Source organism: Delphinus delphis, chromosome 15 (genome assembly GCF_949987515.2).
Source record: "Delphinus delphis chromosome 15, mDelDel1.2, whole genome shotgun sequence".
NCBI lineage: Eukaryota > Metazoa > Chordata > Mammalia > Artiodactyla > Delphinidae > Delphinus > Delphinus delphis.
This window is the reverse complement of record NC_082697.1, coordinates 81,703,143-81,722,144: the sequence shown is the minus strand read 5'-3', so window position 1 is coordinate 81,722,144 and position 19,002 is coordinate 81,703,143. Positions and strand designations below refer to the sequence as shown.

Genomic DNA, 19,002 nt, shown 5'->3' with positions numbered 1-19,002 from the left:
TGTGATCTATCCTAGGGAATGTTCCATGCACACTTGTGAAGAAAGTGTAATCTGCTGTTTTTGGATGGAATGTCCTGTAAATATCAATTAAATCTATCGGGTCTGTTGTGTTATTTAAGTCTTGTGTTTCCTTATTAATTTTCTGTTTGGATGATCTGTCCATTGGTGTAAGTGAGGTGTTAAAGTCCCCCACTGTTATTGTGTTACTGTCGATTTCCTCTTTTATAGCTCTTAGCAGTTGCCTTATGTATTGAGGTGCTCCTATGTTGGGTGCATAGATATTTATAATTGTTATATCTTCTTCTTGGATTGATCCCTTGATCATTATGTAGTGTCTTTCCTTGTCTCTTGTAACATTCTTTATTTTAAAGTCTATTTTATCTGATATGAGTATTGCTACTCCAGCTTTCTTTTGATTTCCATTTGCATGGAATATCTTTTTCCACCCCTCACTTTCAGTCTGTATGTGTCCCTAGGTCTGAAGTGGGTCTCTTGTAGACAGCATATATATGGGTCTTGTTTGTGTATCCATTCAGCAAGCCTGTGTCTTTTGGTTGGAGCATTTAATCCATTCATGTTTAAGGTAATTATTGATATGTATGTTCCTATGACCATTTTCTTAATTGTTATGGGTTTGTTTTTGTAGGTCCTTTTCTTCTCTTGTGTTTCCCACTTAGAGAAGTTCCTGTAGCATCTGTTGCAGAGCTGGTTTGGTGGTGCTGAATTTTCTTAGCTTTTGCTTGTATGTAAAGCTTTTGATTTCTCCATTGAATCTGAATGAGATCTTTGCTGGGTAGAGTAATCTTGGTTGTAGGTTCTTCCCTTTCATCACTAAGTATATCATGCCACTCCCTTCTGGCTTATAGAGTTTCTGCTGAGAAATCAGCTGTTAACCTTATGGGAGTTCCCTTGTATGTTATTTGTCATTTTTCCCTTGCTGCTTTCAATAATTTTTCTTTGTCTTTAATTTTTGCCAATTTGATTACTATGTGTCTCAGCATGTTTCTCCTTGGGTTTATCCTGTATGGGACTCTCTGCATTTCCTGGACTTGGGTGGCTGTTTCCTTTCCCATATTAGGGAAGTTTTTGACTTATAATCTCTTTAAATAGTTTCTTAGGTCCTTTCTCTCGCTCTTCTCCTTCTGGGACCCCTATAATGCGAATGTTGTTGTGTTTAATGTTGTCCCAGAGGTCTCTTAGGCTGTCTTCATTTCTTTTCATTCTTTTTTCTTTATTCTGTTCCGCAGCAGTGAATTCCACCATTCTGCCTTCCAGACCACTTATCTGTTCTTCTGCCTCAGTTATTCTGCTATTGATTCCTTCTAGTGTAGTTTTCATTTCAGTTATTTTATTGTTCATCTCTGTTTGTTTGTTCTTTAATTCTTCTAGGTCTTTGTTAAACATTTCTTGCATCTTCTCGATCTTTACCTCCATTTTTTTCCCGAGGTCCTGGATCATCTTCACTATCATTATTCTGAATTCTTTTTCTGGAAGGTTGCCTATCTCCACTTCTTTTAGTTATTTTTCTGGGGTTTTATCTTGTTCCTTCATCTGGTACACAGCCCTCTGCCTTTTCATCTTGTCTATCTCTTTGTGAATGTAGTTTTTTTTCCACAGGCTGCAGGATTGTAGTTCTTCTTGCTTCTGCTTTCTGCCCTCTCCAGATAGCTATTTCTTTGGAGCTTCAAGAATAGGCTCCCAGATCTGGTCAATCACCTTGGGACAGTACCAATAAGACTCTGTGTTTTGCTTTTGACTCTAGTCTTTTGGTCCAACGGGAATTATGAAAAATGCCATCTCTCTGTCTGAGGATGAACAATGGAAGAGATTGCGATCGTTGATGTCTCCAGCCTTCACCAGCGGAAAGCTCAAGGAGGTAAGAAAAGAAGAAGACTTTCAACTAGAAACTTAAGGAATGACTCTAGGGACAGGTAGAAAATAAGATCATAGTCCCTTTCCAAAGAGAAGTCTGCTGATTTTGAGTTTTCTAATGATGGTCTTTTATCTTTACATCCTAAAAGAGACATTTTAAGATTCCTTATAAAATGCCACTTACTGCTCCATGCTTGGGAAAGCCAGGTACTTCTAGGACTTGAGTCTGCATTTAACTTCAGGTGATGTTGTACTTTGTATCTAGATGTTCCCCATCATTAGCCAGTTTGGAGACATGTTGGTGAGGAACCTGAAGAAGGAAGCAGAGAAAGGCAAGCCAATCAGCATGAAAAAGTAAGTAGGGGTGAAGCTGCTGGTACCTGAGCTCCATTGAGACCCTCCAGATGCCTGCCATGGAGCCAGATTCGCACTGCTGAGTTACCGTAGTGACCAGACAGAAGTAAGTGTGTGGTGGTACCACTCCAGTGGGCCACCCCAGAATGAGTGGTGGCTCGCCAAAGAAAGCAGGGCAGCTGGGAGAGAAAGGGTCTTCTCCTGTGTACATGAGCCGGGATGAACTTATCTGCTTAACTGTCACTTCGGATATTCTGGAAGACAAAAACACATAGTTTAGAAAGGAGAAACATTGTTGTGCACAGTATTGAGTGTAGAGGGTGTGGAGCGGAGGTGGGGAGGGCTCTTCGTACATATTGGCAGGCAGTGCACTGGGCAGGAATGTTACGGTATGGAACTTGAAACAAATTAAATCTCTTCACAGTTTTCCTGAGGAAAATGCTAAATATTAATTCTTAACCACCATTTGTTCTTCCTTCAGCCTCAAAAGAGAGAAGGCCCTGTACAGGCTATGGGTAGAGTGATCATAGCATTTGTTGTCTAAACTGAGATTTTTTGTTTTTAATTCTGCTGTAACAACAGGTATAAACTGAGAATGTCCCGGGAAAACTGAGGACATAAGATCACTTAGCTATGGGATTCCCTAAGTCAAATTTGGAGTAATTTATTATTTTTTTAACTAGAAATATTTTTAGTTTTTACATTTCACAGAAATGAGTCTGCCCTCAGGTCAACCACAGACCACTGGAGTTGAGGAAGTGTGGGTCTTTCAGGATCCTTAGCAGGGGTGTAAGACAGTGAGGGATGATGTTCCTGGAAACTCAGAACAGGGTGCTGCTGTTCTGTAATTCACTGAAGAGGAATCAGCTCTGAGTGCACACTCTATGGTGAGGCAAGACCCAGATCAGCGTCCCCTTTCTTGACTCCCCCAGGATGTGTTAAATTTATACACTTGGTTATGCTCAGACACAGTCCTTATACACCTATTATTGCCTGTAGTCAAAACACACTACTGTACTTTGTCTGATTATGGGTATCTATCCCTCTATGACTGAGCTCCTTGAGTTTGTGGGGGGACGTCTAACTTGCCTTAGTGTCCCCAGCCCTCCTGGCACAGGGCCAGCTGCATCACTGGCACCTCAGACACACCTCATGTGTGAGTGATAGTAGCATAGACTCTTCCATGGACCAACAGGTGGTTCTGAAAGAGTGTGGCTCTCTACCTGCCTTGTCTGGGCATCTGATTTCACATGCACTTCTTGTTATATGTGTTGGGTAAGGAGAGTAAAGAGGTGTTGATTTTAGTTGTTCATATCTTTCTCTACGCAGCTTCTTTGGGGCCTACAGCATGGATGTGATTACTGGCACAGCATTTGGAGTGAACATTGATTCCCTCAACAACCCACAAGATCCCTTTGTGGAATATAGCAAGAATATCTTAAAATTTAATCTCCTCTCTCCATTAATTCTCTTAATAAGTATGTGGACTACTTTATTCCTTTTTCTTTATTCCTTCTTCCATCCCTCCTTCTCTCCCTCCTTTCCTCCCTCTCCACCTTTCTTCCTTTATCTTTCTTTTTTTTTTAACTATTTATTTATTTATTTATTTTTGGCTGAATTGGGTCTTCATTGCTGCACACAGGCTTTCTCTAGTTGTGGCAAGCGGGGGCTACTCTTTGTTGTGGTGTGCTGGCTTCTCATTGTGGTGGCTTCTCTTGTTGTGGAGCACGGGCTCTAGGCGTGTGGGCTTCAGTAGTTGTAGCACATGGGCTCAGTAGTTGTGGCTCGTGGACTCAGTAGTTGTGGCACACGGGCTTAGTTGCTCTGCAGCATGTGGGATCTTCCTGGACCGGGGCTCGAACTCATGTCCCCTGCATTGGCAGGTGCATTCTTAACCACTGTGCCACCAGGGAAGCTCTATCTTTCTTTTTTAAATAATAGCTTTATTGAGATACAATTCACATGCCATATAATGCACCACTGTAAAATGTATAATTCATTGGTTTTTACATCCTACCTATCCATCAACAGATGAAATGGACAGGCAAAATGTATACAACATTCAGTATACACAACTGGATATTGTATGTGCGTGTGTGTACATATACACACACATATGTATGTGTGTATATATATGTATATATACATATATATATATATATGAGAAAGCCAGGTTCTTCTAGGACTTGAGTCTCCATATATATATACACATATACATATACACACACACACATACACAATTGAATATTATTCACCCAGAAGAGGAAGAAAATCCTGCCATTTGCAACAAAATGGAAGGACCTAGAGGGTATTACGTTAAGTGAAATAAGTCAAGCAGAGAAAGGCAAATACTTATATGTAGAATAAAAAAAAAACTAAACTAAGGAAAAAAAGAAGAAGAAGAAGAAAACCAAACTCATAGAAAAAAAAGATCAGATTTTTGGTTACCAGAGGTGTGGGTTGAGTGGTGAGAGAATTGGATAAAAGTGATCAAAAGGTGTAAATATTCAGTTGTAACATAAAAAGTACTGAAAGTGTAATGTACAATGTGAGTATAGTTAACACTGCTGTATGATATATTTGTACATTACTAAGAAAGTAGATCGTAAAAGTTCTCATCACAAGGGAAGATATTTTTTTGTAACTATATGAGGTGAGGAATGTTAACTAAACTTATGGGGTTAATTTCACAATATACGTATGTTAAGTCATTATGCTGTACCCAAACTAATACAGTACTGTATCTCAACTATAACTCAGTAAGGTTGGAAAAAAAAGGGTTTTAGTACAAAGATATGTGCAACCATCACTACAGTCAATTGTTGTACATTTTTGTCAACTCACAAGCCCTGTACTTAACTATAACCTCTCACTCCTCTTAGCCCTAAGCAACCACTAATGTACTTCCTACCTCTATAGATTTGCTTATTCTGGACACTTCGTATAGATGGAATCGTATATGTGGGCTTTTGTGGCTGGCTTCTTTCACTTATCATGATGTTTTCAAGGGTAATCTAAATTGTAGCATATATCAGTACTTCATTTCTTTGTATGGCCAAATAATATCCCATTATATGGACATTCTGCATTTTGTTTATCCATTCATCAGTTGACAGACACTTGGGTCATTTCCAGCTTTCCGCTATTACGAACAGTGCTGCTATGCCCATTCATGTACAAGTTTTCGTTTAAATACCTGTTTTCAATTCTTTGGGTATGTAGTCAGAGGTGAAATTGCTGAGTTATATAGTAACTGTGTTTAACTTATAAGTAACTGCCAAACTGTTACCCCACAATCTTTTTTAGATAAATGTCTATTCAAATATTTTGCCCATTTATAGTTGGATTATATTCAATACTTCTGTTGTTGAGTTGTAAGTGTTCTTTATATATTCTAGGTAAGAGTCCCTTATCAGACATGATTTGGAAAGTTTTTTTTCCTTTCTGTAGGTGTCTCTTCACTTTCTTGCTAGTTTGCTTTAAAGTGAAAAATTTTTTATTTTCATCATGCACAAATTCTTTATTTTCCTTTTTTTCCCTGTGCTTTTGGTGTCATGTCTAAGAATCCATTGCCAAATCTGAGGTCATGAAGATCTACCCATTCATTGGTTTTCTTCTAAGAGTTGTACGGTTTTAGCTCATATGTTTAGGTCTTTGATTTATTTTGAGTTTATTTTTGTATATGGTGTAAGGTAAGGGTCTATTTCATTCTTTTGCATGTAGCTATCCACTTATCCCAGAACCTTTTATTAAAGACTATTTTGTCTCCATTGAATGGTCTTGTAACCCTTCTCAACATGCAGTTTACCATAGACAAGTGGATTTATTTCCAGAGTCTAAATTTTATTCTATTTATCTATATGTCCATTCTTATGCCAGTATGACATTGCCTTGATTATTATAGATTTATGATAAGTTTTGAAATCAGCAGTACGAGTCCTACAACTTTATTTTTTTTTTTTTTTCGAGATTGTTTTGGCTCTTCTGTGCCCCTGGCAATTGCATATGAATTTTAAATTCAGCTTTTCAGTTTCTACAAAGAAGCCAGCCAGAATTCTGATAGGGAATGAGTTAAATCTGTAGAGTTGCTGTCTTGACAATGTTTAGTATTCTTATACATGTACATGGGATGTTTTTCATTTACTTAGATTTTCTTTATTGCAACAGTATTGCAGTTTTCAGGGTAGATGTTTTGCACTTCTTTTGTTGACTTATTCCTAAATATTATTATTATTTATTTTTTTTGCGGTACGCGGGCTTCTCACTGTTGTGGCCTCTCCCGTTGCGGAGCACAGGCTCCGGACGCACAGGCTCAGCGGCCATGGCTCACGGGCCCAGCCGCTCCGCGGCATGTGGGATCTTCCCGGACCGGGGCACAAACCCGTGTCCCCTGCATCGGCAGGCGGACTCTCAACCACTGGGCCACCAGGGAAGCCCTAAATATTCTTTTTTTATGTTATTATAAATAGAGTTATTTTCTTAATTTCACTTTTGGGTTATTTATTACAGTGTATAGAAATAGAATTGATTTTGTATATTGACCTTGTTTCCTGAAACCCTGTTGAAATTGTGTATTAGTTCTAATAGGATGTTAGTGGATTATTTAGGATTTTTTATATACAAGGTCATGTTATCTGATGGTGGAGGAGTTTTACTTCATTTTCTATACGGATGCATTTTATTTCCTTTTGTTGCCTAATTACCCTGGCTAGAACCTCTAGTACAGTGTGGAGTGGAAGTGATGAGAGAGGCTTCCTAGTCTTGTTCTTTTTTTTTCTTCTTTAAATTATACATATGTATTTTATTTACACTTTGTATTTGATATATTTCATGATAAACATTTTTTTTCCATCTTAACCATTTTTTAAGTGTGCAATTCAGCGGTATCAAATACGTTCACATCGTTGTATAAAAATCACCTCTGTCCATCCCCATAACTGTTTTCATCTTGTGAAACTGAAGCTCTATACCCATTAAACAATAACTCCCTGTTATTCCTTGCCCCCAGCCCCTGGTAAACACCAGCCTACTTTCTGTCTTTATGATTTTCCTAGTCTTGTTCTTAAACTTAGGGAAAGTTTAAGCTTAGGGGAAGCATGCAGTCTTTCATTACTAAGTGTAGTGTTAGCTTAGTTTTTCATAGATGCCTTTTCTAAAGTTGAGGAAATTCCCTTCTGTTCCTGTTTGTTGAGTATTTTTATCACAAGAGAGTGTTGGGTTTTGTCACATGCTTTTTATGCATCTATTAGATGATCATGTGGTCATTGTTTTTTATTCCTTTGACATGGTTTATTATAACACTTTGTATTCCTGGGATAAACCCCACTTGGTTATGGTGTGTATCACTTTTTATATGTTGCTAGATTCAGTTTGCTAGTATTCTGTTGAGGATTTGTGCACCCATGGTATAAGGTATGTTGGTCTGTAGCTTTCTTTACTTGTGCTGGTTTGATTGATTGATTGATTGATTGACTGATTGAAGCAAGGTATAGTGACTTTATTAGGAAAGCCAGTAGACCAGGAAGATGGTGGACTGGTGTCCCAAAGAACCATCTTATCCGATTTGCCTGGTTTTAGTACAGATTCATACAATTTGGAAGTGTTCCAACATCTTCCAATTTTTGGAAGAGTTTGTTAAAAAAATGGTGTTAATTCTTTAAATATTTGGTAGTATTCACCATTGAAACCATCTAGACATGAGCTTTTCTTTGCCAAACTGTGGGTGGTTTCTTGATTACTAACTAAAACTTTGTACTTCTTATAGGTATATCAGATTGTCTATTTCTTTTTAAGTCAGTTTCTATAGTTTATGTCTTTCTAAGAATCCATCCATTTTATCTAAGTTTTCTAATTTATTGCCATACTATTGTTCATAGATTACTTTTTTGTATTGAAATAAAGTTAATTTACAATGTTGTGTTAGTTTCAAGTGTACAGCAAAGTGATTCAGCTATGCAGACACACACACATATATGTATTCTTTTTTAAAAAATAATTAATTAATTAATTAATTTTTGGCTGCGATGGGTCTTCATTGCCACGCGTGGGCTTTCTCTAGCTGCGGCGAGTGGGGGCTACTCTTCACTGTGGTGCGCGGGCTTCTCACTGTGGTGGTTTCTTTTGTTGCGGAGCACGGGCTCTAGGCGCACGGGCTTCAGTAGTTGTGGCTCGCGGGCTCTAGAGCACAGGCTCAGTAGTTGTGGCACAGGGGCTTAGTTGCTCTGAGGCATGTGGGATCTTCCCAGACCAGGGATCAAACCCGTGTCCCCTGCATTGGTAGGCAGTTTCTTAACCACTGTGCCACCAGGGAAGTCCCTGTATATGTATTCTTTTTCAGATTCTTTTCCTATAGGTTATTACAAGTTATTGAGTATATGTAGATTTCTTTATAGTCATTTTCATTTTTAAAATGTCAGTAGCAATTTCTGACGCTAAAAATTTGAGAGTTTTCTCTTATTTTCTTGGCCAATCTATCTAAAAAACCTTTTCAAAACATCAGCTTTTGTTTTCACTGATTTTCTCCATTGTTTTTTATTCTCCTGTTCATTATAGTTTCTTCACTTATCTTTACTATTTTCTACCTTCTGCTCACTTTATGTTTTGTTTGCTCTTCTCTTTTCAGTGTATTAAGGTGGAAATTTAGCTTCTTGATTTGAGATCTCTGTTCTTTTAATATCTAAACATATAGCCATAAATATCTCTCTGAACACCACTTTTGTTCCATCCCATCAGTTTTGGTATATTATATCTTCATTTTTATTCATCTAAAAGTAATTTCTGATTGCCTTTTGATATCTTCTACAACCTATTGGGTATTTAAGTGTGTGTTATTTAATTTCCACATATTTGTGTGTTTCCCAGTTTTCTTTCTGTTATTGATTTCTAATTACATTCCATTGTGGTGGAAAGACACGCACCATATTATTTCTATCATGATTATTATTTTTTAAACTGCACAATTAATTGAAGCAACAGATTACAGTCTGGTTTATCCAAAGAGATGCTAGTCCAAGAATTAAAGACCATGAAGTCCCAGAATGTAATCCAGTTCCTTTAGTCAATCCAAAGATGCAGAAGAGGCCACTGATCTCACTGCTGCAGTGATAGCCCCTGTATGTGGACTTGGCCTTGCTCAGTCATTGGCTTCGAAGTCTGAGCAAAGGTCATAGAGGCAATGGGTCATGATTGAGTATCCTGGTGGTTTTACTTTTTTGATTGGTAGAGCAAATTATGATTGCGCCAAGTAAACTTTGCATTTTCACTGTGCTTCCTTTTATCTTTTTCTCTACAGTATTATTTCCATTCCTCACCCCAGTCTTTGAAGTATTAAATATTACTCTGTTTCCAAAAAGTTCTGTGAATTTTTTAGCGAAGTCTGTAAAAAGGATGAAAGAGAGTCGCCTCAAAGATAAACAAACGGTAAAGTCTGGTGGTGGTTACATGAGGGGGCTCACTTTTTGATAATTTATTGAGCTGTACACATATTTCTTATGCATATCTCTACATTTTTTAAAGGTAGATAGAAAACTATAGAGTTTAGAATAGGAGGGCTCTAAAATTTGGGGGGAATGAATAAGGAGGAAGTTGGGGAAGGAAATAAGAGTATGAGCCAGAGAGCAATATTTAAATATAATAATAGGCATGCCAATTAGTATGTCACTGCATAAATATTATTGAGATAAGGAGTTTACCACTTTTCTTCAATAAATGGTTAAGGGATAAAAGTTACTGATTAAAAATGATTTCACTGGTATTTCACCAAATATTAGCTTGGCAAAGAATCACTTCAGTTCCAAGCTTCCTATTTCACACGTTGTCCAATGGAAGGCCCTGTCAGCCACCTGATGCAGTGTAGTCATTTTAAAAGTTGAGCTTACTCATAGTTGGAGTGGGCAGGAGTCTTCTCTGGCCAATGAAGCCACAAGTGGGTTAACCCAGCTCTGCCTTCATGAGGGCTGGAGGCCAGCACAAGTATGTCTGCAGGTCAGGGGACAGGGCTGGGTACTCAGGATGTCACTGAAGAATGTGTAGCATTCTGGAAGGGTGAAGGGCTTGAAGATGCTTCTACAAAAGCTGCCGATGAACTCTGCAAATATCAGGGGATTGATTTATGCGGTCATTCATTAAGAATTAAAGTTGGAGACAAGCCTCTTAGACAGCCTCATCCACCAGAGGGCAGACAGCAGAAGCAAGAAGAACTACAATCCTGCAGCCTGTGGAACAAAAACTACATTCACAAAGAGATAGACAAGATGAAAAGGCAGAGGGCTGTGTACCAGATGAAGGAACAAGATAAAACCCCAGAAAAACAACTAAATGAAGTGGAGATAGGCAACCTTCCAGAAAAAGAATTCAGAATAATGATAGTGAAGATGATCCAGGACCTCAGAAAAAGAATGGAGGCAAAGATCAAGAAGATGCAAGAAATGTTTAAAAAAAAACCTAGAAGAATTAAAGAACAAACAAACAGAGATGAACAATACAATAACTGAAATGAAAACTACACTAGAAGGAATCAATAGCAGAATAATTGAGGCAGAAGAACAGATAAGTGGTCTGGAAGACAGAATGGTGGAATTCACTGCCATGGAACAGAATAAAGAAAAAAGAATGAAAAGAAATGAAGACAACCTAAGACACCTCTGGGACAACATTCACATTATAGGGGTCCCAGAAGGAGAAGAGAGAGAGAAATGACCTGAGAAAATATTTGAAGAGATTATAAGTTGAAAAACTTCCCTAACATGGGAAAGGAATTAGCCCCCAAGTCCAGGAAGTGCAGAGAGTCCCATACAGGATAACCCAAGGAGAAACATGCTGAGATACATAGTAATCAAGTTGACAAAAATTAAAGACAAAGAAAAATTATTGAAAGCAACAAGGGAAAAATGACAAATAACATACTGCATAAGGTTAATTGCATAAGGTTAACAGCTGATTTCTCAGCAAAAACTCTATAAGCCAGAAGGGAGTGGCATGATATATTTAAAGTGATGAAGGGGAAGAACCTACAACCAAGATTACCCTACCCAGCAAAGATCTCATTCAGATTCGATGGAGAAATCAAAAGCTTTACAGACAAGCAAAAGCTAAGAAAATTCAGCACCACCAAACCAGCTCTACAACAAATGCTACAGGAACTTCTCTAAGTGGGAAACACAAGAGAAGAAAAGGACCTACAAAAACAAACCCATAACAATTAAGAAAATGATAATAGGAACATACATATTGATAATTTACCTTAAACGTGAATGGATTAAATGCTCCAACCAAAAGACACAGGCTCAGTGAATGGATACAAAAACAAGACCCATATACATGCTGTCTACAAGAGACCCACTTCAGACCTAGGGACACATACAGACTGAAAGTGAGGGGATGGAAAAAGATATTCCATGCAAATGGAAATCAAAAGAAAGCTGGAGTAGCAATACTCATATCAGATAAAATAGACTTTAAAATAAAGAATGTTACAAGAGACAAGGAAAGACACTACATAATGATCAAGGGATCAATCCAAGAAGAAGATATAACAATTATAAATATATATGCACCCAACATAGGAGCACCTCAACACATAAGGCAACTGCTAACAGTTATAAAAGAGGAAATAGACAGTAACACAATAATAGTGGGGGACTTTAACACCTCACTTACACCAATGGACAGATCATCCAAACAGAAAATTAATAAGGAAACACAAGATTTAAATGACACAATAGACCAGATAGATTTAATTGATATTTGTAGGACATTCCATCCAAAACCAGCAGATTACACTTTCTTCTCAAGTGCACATGGAACATTCTCCAGGATAGATTACATCTTGGGTCAGAAATCAAGCCTCAGTAAATTTAAGAAAATTGAAATCATATCAAGCATCTTTTCTGACCACAATGCTATGAGATTAGAAATCAATTATAGGGAAAATAACATAAAAAACATAAACACATGGAGGCTAAACAATACACTACTTAATAACCAAGAGATCACTGAAGAAATCAAAGAGGAAATCAAAAAATACCTAGAGACAAATGACTACGAAAACACGACGATCCAAAACCTATGGGATGCAGCAAAAGCAGTTCTAAGAGGGAAGTTTATAGCTATACAAGCCTACCTCAAGAAACAAGAAATGTCTCAAATAAACAACCTAACCTTATACCTAAAGCAATTAGAGAAAGAAGAACAACAAAAACCCAAAGTTAGCAGAAGGAAAGAAATCATAAAGATCAGATCAGAAATAAATGAAAAAGAGCTGAAGGAAACAATAGCAAAGATCAATAAAACTAAAAGCTGGTTCTTTGAGAAGATAAACAAAATTGATAAACCATTAGCCAGACTCATCAAGAAAAAAAGGGAGAAGACTCGGGCTTCCCTGGTGGCGCAGTGGTTGAGAGTCTGCCTGCCGATGCAGGAGACATGGGTTCCTGCCCCGGTCCGGGAAGATCCCACATGCCGCGGAGCGGCTGGGCCCGTGAGCCATGGCTGCTGAGCCTGCGCGTCTGGAGCCTGTGCTCCGCAACGGGAGAGGCCGCAACAGTGAGTGCCCCGCGTACCGCAAAAAAAAAAAAAAAAAAAAAAAAAGGAGAAGACTCAAATCAATAGAATTAGAAATGAAAAAGGAGAAGTAACAACTGACAGTGCAGAAATACAAAGGATCATGAGAGATTACTACAAGCAACTCTATGCCAATAAAATGGACAACCTGGAAGAAATGGACAAATTCTTAGAAAAGCACAACTTTCCGAGACTGAACCAGGAAGAAATAGAAAATATAAACATACCAATCACAAGCACTGAAATTGAGACTGTGATTAAAAATCTTCCAACAAACAAAAGCCCAGGCCCAGATGGCTTCACAGGTGTGGTGTGATGAATTGGGAGATTGGGATTGACATATATACACTAATATCTATAAAATGGATAACTGATAACTAATAAGAACCTGCTCTATAAATAAATAAATAAATAAAAAGAATTAAAGTTGGAGGGAAAACAGGGACTGATGTCATGGATCTTTTCCTAAGCAAACAGGTATGACAGGAGAGAGAGCAGATAACTCTTTAGTTAAGAAGCTGTTTCAAAAGCCAGAGAAACCAAAGATCAGAGAGAGTGAGGACCAAAAAGCAGATGGACATGATGGCTGGGTTTCTCTCAGGGAAACATCATGATCTCCAAGATTTGTAGGTGGATGTTTTGGTCACTGAGGACTTAGTCAGTACTCGTCAGCCTTCTGCTCTTTAAGGGGTCGTCTTCTCAGGGAAGAGGTGTGAAATGTGCGCTCCTGATTTATCTCTGACGTCACAGGTGACTTTCAGTCGCTGACGTTTCTCTTTCTGCTTCTAGCACCGAGTGGATCTTCTTCAGCTGATGATTAACTCTCAGAATTCCAAAGAAATTGGCACCCATAAAGGTAACCAAGGAGAGCTTCAGAGGGGCCACTGTCGGTGGGGCACAGAGCTAGGGGGTGGTTCTGAAAATGTGCAGGAAGTTTTCCAGGCAGCTGGGGATTTCTGCCAAGTTGAAGGAAGACACGTGGTCAGATAGAAATGGTAGCAAGAGATACTTCGTAGGTGTACGCAGGCACAACTTTGTTCAGAGCTTGAAGGGCAAGTATAACAAGGATGTCATGCCCATCAGTCAGTCATGGTCTGTGGATCACCTACAGCCGAACCTCTGGGGAGCTTGTTTCCAATGTCAATTCTCAGGCTCCTCTGGACCCAATGAGTCAGAACCTCTGCCTGGAAATTTGCATCAAGACTTCATCCCATCAGGAGGAACATTGCCCCAGTGTTGATGACCTTAACTTGGAACACTTGGTTATAGTTGTGTTCACTAGCTTAGTCTACTGTAAAGTTCAATTTTTTCCTTTGTCATTAACAAGCAGCTGGTGGGAGAAACCTTTGAGATTGGAAATATAGTGTTCCTCTTCAAATTGTCACCCACTAGTTTTACCATCCATGGATGGTTTTTGACTGAAACCATTGTTACTGTGGTGGTTGCAATATGATGACTTTCTAATTCCATCATTCTTCTGTATTTATGAATTGATGTTCTTTTGTAGGGAGAGCTGTCCATTCTCCCCCAATCATTTATTTGTTTATTTATATCAGCATGATCTCATGTATAACTAAGTTACTCTCTTACATCATTCTTCATTTTGATTTTCAGGTTCTTTCAGTTTTGTCCACTGGAGCTTTTTCAAGTGCGATCTTGTATTCTCTTTTCTTTTCTTCTTTCTTCTTTTTAAATCTTTTTTTTTAACGGACTATTTTTTAGAGCAGCTAGGTTCACAGCGAAATTGAGTGGAAAGTACAGAGATTTCCAGTATATACATCCTACCGCAACTACACACAGCTTCCCCACTATCAAAAGATGATACCAGAGTTGTGCACTTGTTACAATCAATGAACGTACATTAATACATTATTATCACCCAATGTCTATAGTTGACCTTAGGGTTCATTCTTGGTTTTGTACATTCCATGGGTTTTTAACAAATTTATAATGAGCTATATCCACCAGCACAGCACACAGATTATCCAGTATTCTTTAATCTATCATTTTTTGGGAACTTCCTCACTTTCTGATGTAAGACAGTCCAGGTTTCTCTTTTATTTCCCCTGAGTAGCCCTGGAATCAGCCATTTTTTCCCAAGGAACTCTGGTTCCCTTTAGTGAGAAATGGTATTTAGAAATCAAAATCTGGGATCTTAGGAATGCTCATTGCTACTAGGGTTTCTTTGCTTCTAGATCCTCTCAATGGACAAAGTTAAGAACATCAAATATATTTCTACAAGACTGATGAACATAAGGATTTCTGTATCACCCATAAACAGTGATATAAACAGTCTTGTTCTTTCAAACAAGAAGGCCCTGATCTTTAGTTTATTCCATGACATGAATACTCCCATGTGGTTAATTTCAAGCTATGAATGGTTTGACAACCATCTCACAAAATTCTTGAATTTTAAAAAAATTGTTCTTGAGCAGGGACGAGCTGACGCCAGCACACCACTATAACTATATCTAAAACTATGTGTAGATCTTTTTCACACTCATTTTGTATTGTTTGTGTGTGTGTGTGTGTGTGTGTGAATTGCTTGGTTGGGGCAGGTACAACATTGATCTGAGCGCTCTAAGTAACTAAAGGTCCTACTTCTGTCCCATCAAATAGATAAGAGCCTGATCACGCTTGGTGTCTTGGGAAAAAATAAAAAGAGAGACCTATTTATAATTACATGGGCTGTTTAGTGAGGCTAAAGGAGAGCAAAGAGAGGGGGCGTGTACTGAGAAGATGACATTCAGGCCATGATTGAATAAGCATTGCTAATTCCACTCCCTGGACCCTATTTTTCTATATTGCGTGCTGACTAGTACCCTTCTAGGGACACATTCTTCCTTCTACTTTAATGCCATTGATTAGACTAGGGTCAATCACAACTCTTTTAGCTTTTAGTCAATCTCTGTAGTTTCTGTACATATCTGAGATCCCCCAGAGAAGACTTATGCCCCAGGTCTTCCATTGCCTGATGCCTGTCAAATGTATAATCCATGCTTCTCAGGCCAGGTTTTGCTCGCAAGTCATCACATATCGTGAAAGTTCTGATTCTGTAGTTCTAGTTTAGGATTGAAGACTCTGAATTTCTCATAAGTTCCCAGATGTTCGTGATGCTCGAGGTCCATCAACACACTTTGAGTAGAAACAGCCTTATATTGTTCTCTTAAGTTCCCGCAAACATGTTTAGATAAAAGATAACTTCATTTTCCCTACAATATAGCCTTAGTCTTGTAAAATCTGCCAAAGAATCAAGTTTTACTTTAGCTAGAATAATTTAAATTATTCTGGAAGAGAATATTACCCCATATTAATTACAGCTAAAGCACTTGTAGGATTCTCCAAGGGACATACTAATAGTACTGTGTAAGTAAGACAAAATTGCTGTCTCTTGAAATTACCCAGCTGTGCCATGAGGGAGGTGGTGTAGTCAGCAGCAGGGGCTGAGGAGAGTATAGGCACTGGGGAAAGCTGGATTCAGACAATTCTTGCTTTTTCCTGGCTCTTTAAGGAAGACATGAGAACACAAAGCACTACCAGTTTAATTTTCAATTGCTTTTACATTTTCCCGCTAGGGATTTGGCAGTCTCATTTGGATTTCTCATCATCTAAGCTGTGATGTTTTATATTGATGTGGTTTATCTAAAATGTCTCTCCTCTCCTTTTAGCTCTGTCTGACGTAGAACTCATGGCCCAAAGTATCATCTTTATTTTTGCTGGCTACGAGACCACTAGCAGTTGTCTTTCCTTCGTTATATATGAATTGGCCACTCACCCTGACGTCCAACAAAAGCTGCAGGAGGAGGTTGATGCAACTTTCCCCGATAAGGTGAGTGATGATACCTGGAGAGAGAGGGGGAAGGTGAAGCCTTAGCAAGAATGCCTCCTCATCACTTCTTAGAATATATTTGCAGAAAGCATGAGCCTCAAATCTTTAACCTGTGCTATTTAGGAAGGATCTAAAGCGTACAAAACAGAGGGGAAAACATAGGTTATGTGTGGTACACACAGGAATATAGGTACTGTGGAAAAAATGCTGGTACTGGCATATCATACATTACAGTATGCCATGTAAAAATCACAGTACCTCAGTGGCATCTAACAGTAAGCATTTATTGCTCCAGTGTCTGCATAGTTAGTTATCTGTTGATATGGCTGGACTTCCTTGGTTCTGGGTGTTGGCTGATGTAGGCTGGCCTTGGCTATGCAGTTAGGGTGACTCAGCTCCACACGTGCTCCACATATGTCTCATACTCCACATGTCTGCTTCTCAGGGCAATGGCAGATGGCACGAGCAGGAAGCCCAGTCATGTGGGTGACTTTCAAATTTCTGCAAGCACCACACTTAGCCAACTTTCCACTGGTTCAGAGTGAGTCACCTGGCCAACCTGAGTCAGAATGGGAGGCACCACTGGGTTAGATGACAAAGGGCATGGACCCAGGAAGGACTGGAGAACTGGGACCATTAATTCAGTCTACCGCCCTGGGTACACTGCAGACTAGGAGGAGCCTTGTAACAACAAAGGGCTTAAAGTAGGAAACAGAGGACGTGAGTTTGAGTCCTGGCTGTGCTTTTAGACAAGTTTTATCACCGTTCAGAATCCTGAGTCCTTCAAATACAAGATAAGGATAGATTGTAGTGCCTACCTAAGTTAGAGATGATCTGTCTTCTCTGGTAAATCTCATATTGGGATTCTTTTGATGCAATAAGGTGAAAAGGTCACTAAGAGACAGGCTAGCTAAAGCATTGTGTCCTCCCCTTTTTATAATAATACTTATAATAACAACACTATTGGCTAACATTTGCTTCTTACGATATATGTCTATCTAAGTACTTTCTAGTTATAAACGAATCTAACCTTCATAAGATTCTGTATAAGTCAGGAGAAGCTAGGTTATGCCTCAGTAACAGGTTAGCCCTCAAATCTCAGTGGCTTTACAGAGCAGAGGTTTACTTCTAACCCACATCTACATGACCAACATGGATTGTTAGTGGAGGATGGGAGAGGGCAGCTCTGCTCCACAGCGTTACTCGGGGATACAGGCTAAGAGGCTCCACCTTCCTGTAGCTACCTTATCTGGAACATGAGGACTTCCTGTTGTCTGGGGAATAAGGGACTCGAGCGTTGCTCACTGGCTTTTCAAATGATTTGTCCCCGAACTGACATAATCGCCTCGGTTCACAGCCCATTGGCAAAGCTGGTTTCCTGTAACTTCAAGTGGGCTGGGAAATACAGGGACTACGTGGATACTGGGTGAGCAGTGAGTGTGTCTGCCACACAAGCCTATGAAGTGTCAACTCTAATTATCTCCATGTGACGTTTCAGAAACCTGAGCGACAGAGAGATGAAGTACTTTCACATACTAGTCGTGTACCTAGTGGTGAAAACACCAACCTATGTGCCAGGGTGTCTGTCTCCTGAGCCAACTCTCACCCTCTACAATGTTGCCCCTTAAATATAACCCCACGTGACAGCCACGTGTCACCCCCACTGGTCTCAGATCTCTGCCAAGAGTGGAATTCTTTGTGGTGTGAGGAGAGCTGGCCTCTGGGGCTGCAGTGGCTTGTTTAGACCTTCAGACCTTAACAGTCACCCCTGAAGGGCCCATAGGAGACTGTTCCAGCAACAGAGGCTGTGGCTGAGAGTAGGGTTCTCATCCTCTTGTAACTTTCCCTGGATCTGAAATTGTGTTCCTTGTAGCACCCAATCTTGCTCTTTGTTTTTGTATTTGGTTTAGAAAGGAACTCGTTTCTCCCCAAATTATTTATAGAGTTTTCATATAATATAGTGATTCCAAACTTTATATATATAATGAAAAGCATTAGCAGTCAGGAGTTTTCAACTAAAAACCTTTATGTTGAACAGGGGATTTGCTCTTTTATACATTTCTTTCCTTGGTACAGATGTGTGGCCTCACTTTCAAAAGGAAACAGTGACTTTGGCCTATTTCACTTAAGACTAAGGGTCGTAGTCTATTGGTCACGTTTGTTCTCATGAGAAAGAAAATACACTAGATGATAATGTGCGGGATTTCAGGCCCTGTTTAGGGCATTGTCCTAACATTGCCCATAGTCATAACCACTCTACACACCTCTGTGGGCCATTGAGCAGGTCAAAGCACATGATAGATATTAAAATGTCTATAAATGCTAAGGTCCTCTACCAATTTAAATTATTCCCCGGAGCTCCTAACATTTCAATAGGACTACACAGA

General features: G+C 39.1%; 1 protein-coding gene across 2 annotated transcripts in view; it reads left to right on the top strand.

Annotated features, from left to right (window-relative positions):
• The window catches only part of LOC132438313 (cytochrome P450 3A28-like), a 42,670-nt gene that overhangs the window by 11,599 nt on the left and 12,069 nt on the right, over positions 1-19,002 (top strand). For both annotated transcript variants that reach the window (XM_060032386.1, XM_060032389.1), the window contains exons 5-10: positions 1,763-1,876; positions 2,138-2,226; positions 3,556-3,704; positions 9,518-9,645; positions 13,576-13,642; positions 16,455-16,615. In XM_060032386.1, the coding sequence (XP_059888369.1) occupies positions 1,763-1,876; positions 2,138-2,226; positions 3,556-3,704; positions 9,518-9,645; positions 13,576-13,642; positions 16,455-16,615 (708 nt within the window). The remainder of the gene's footprint in view (positions 1-1,762; positions 1,877-2,137; positions 2,227-3,555; positions 3,705-9,517; positions 9,646-13,575; positions 13,643-16,454; positions 16,616-19,002) is intronic.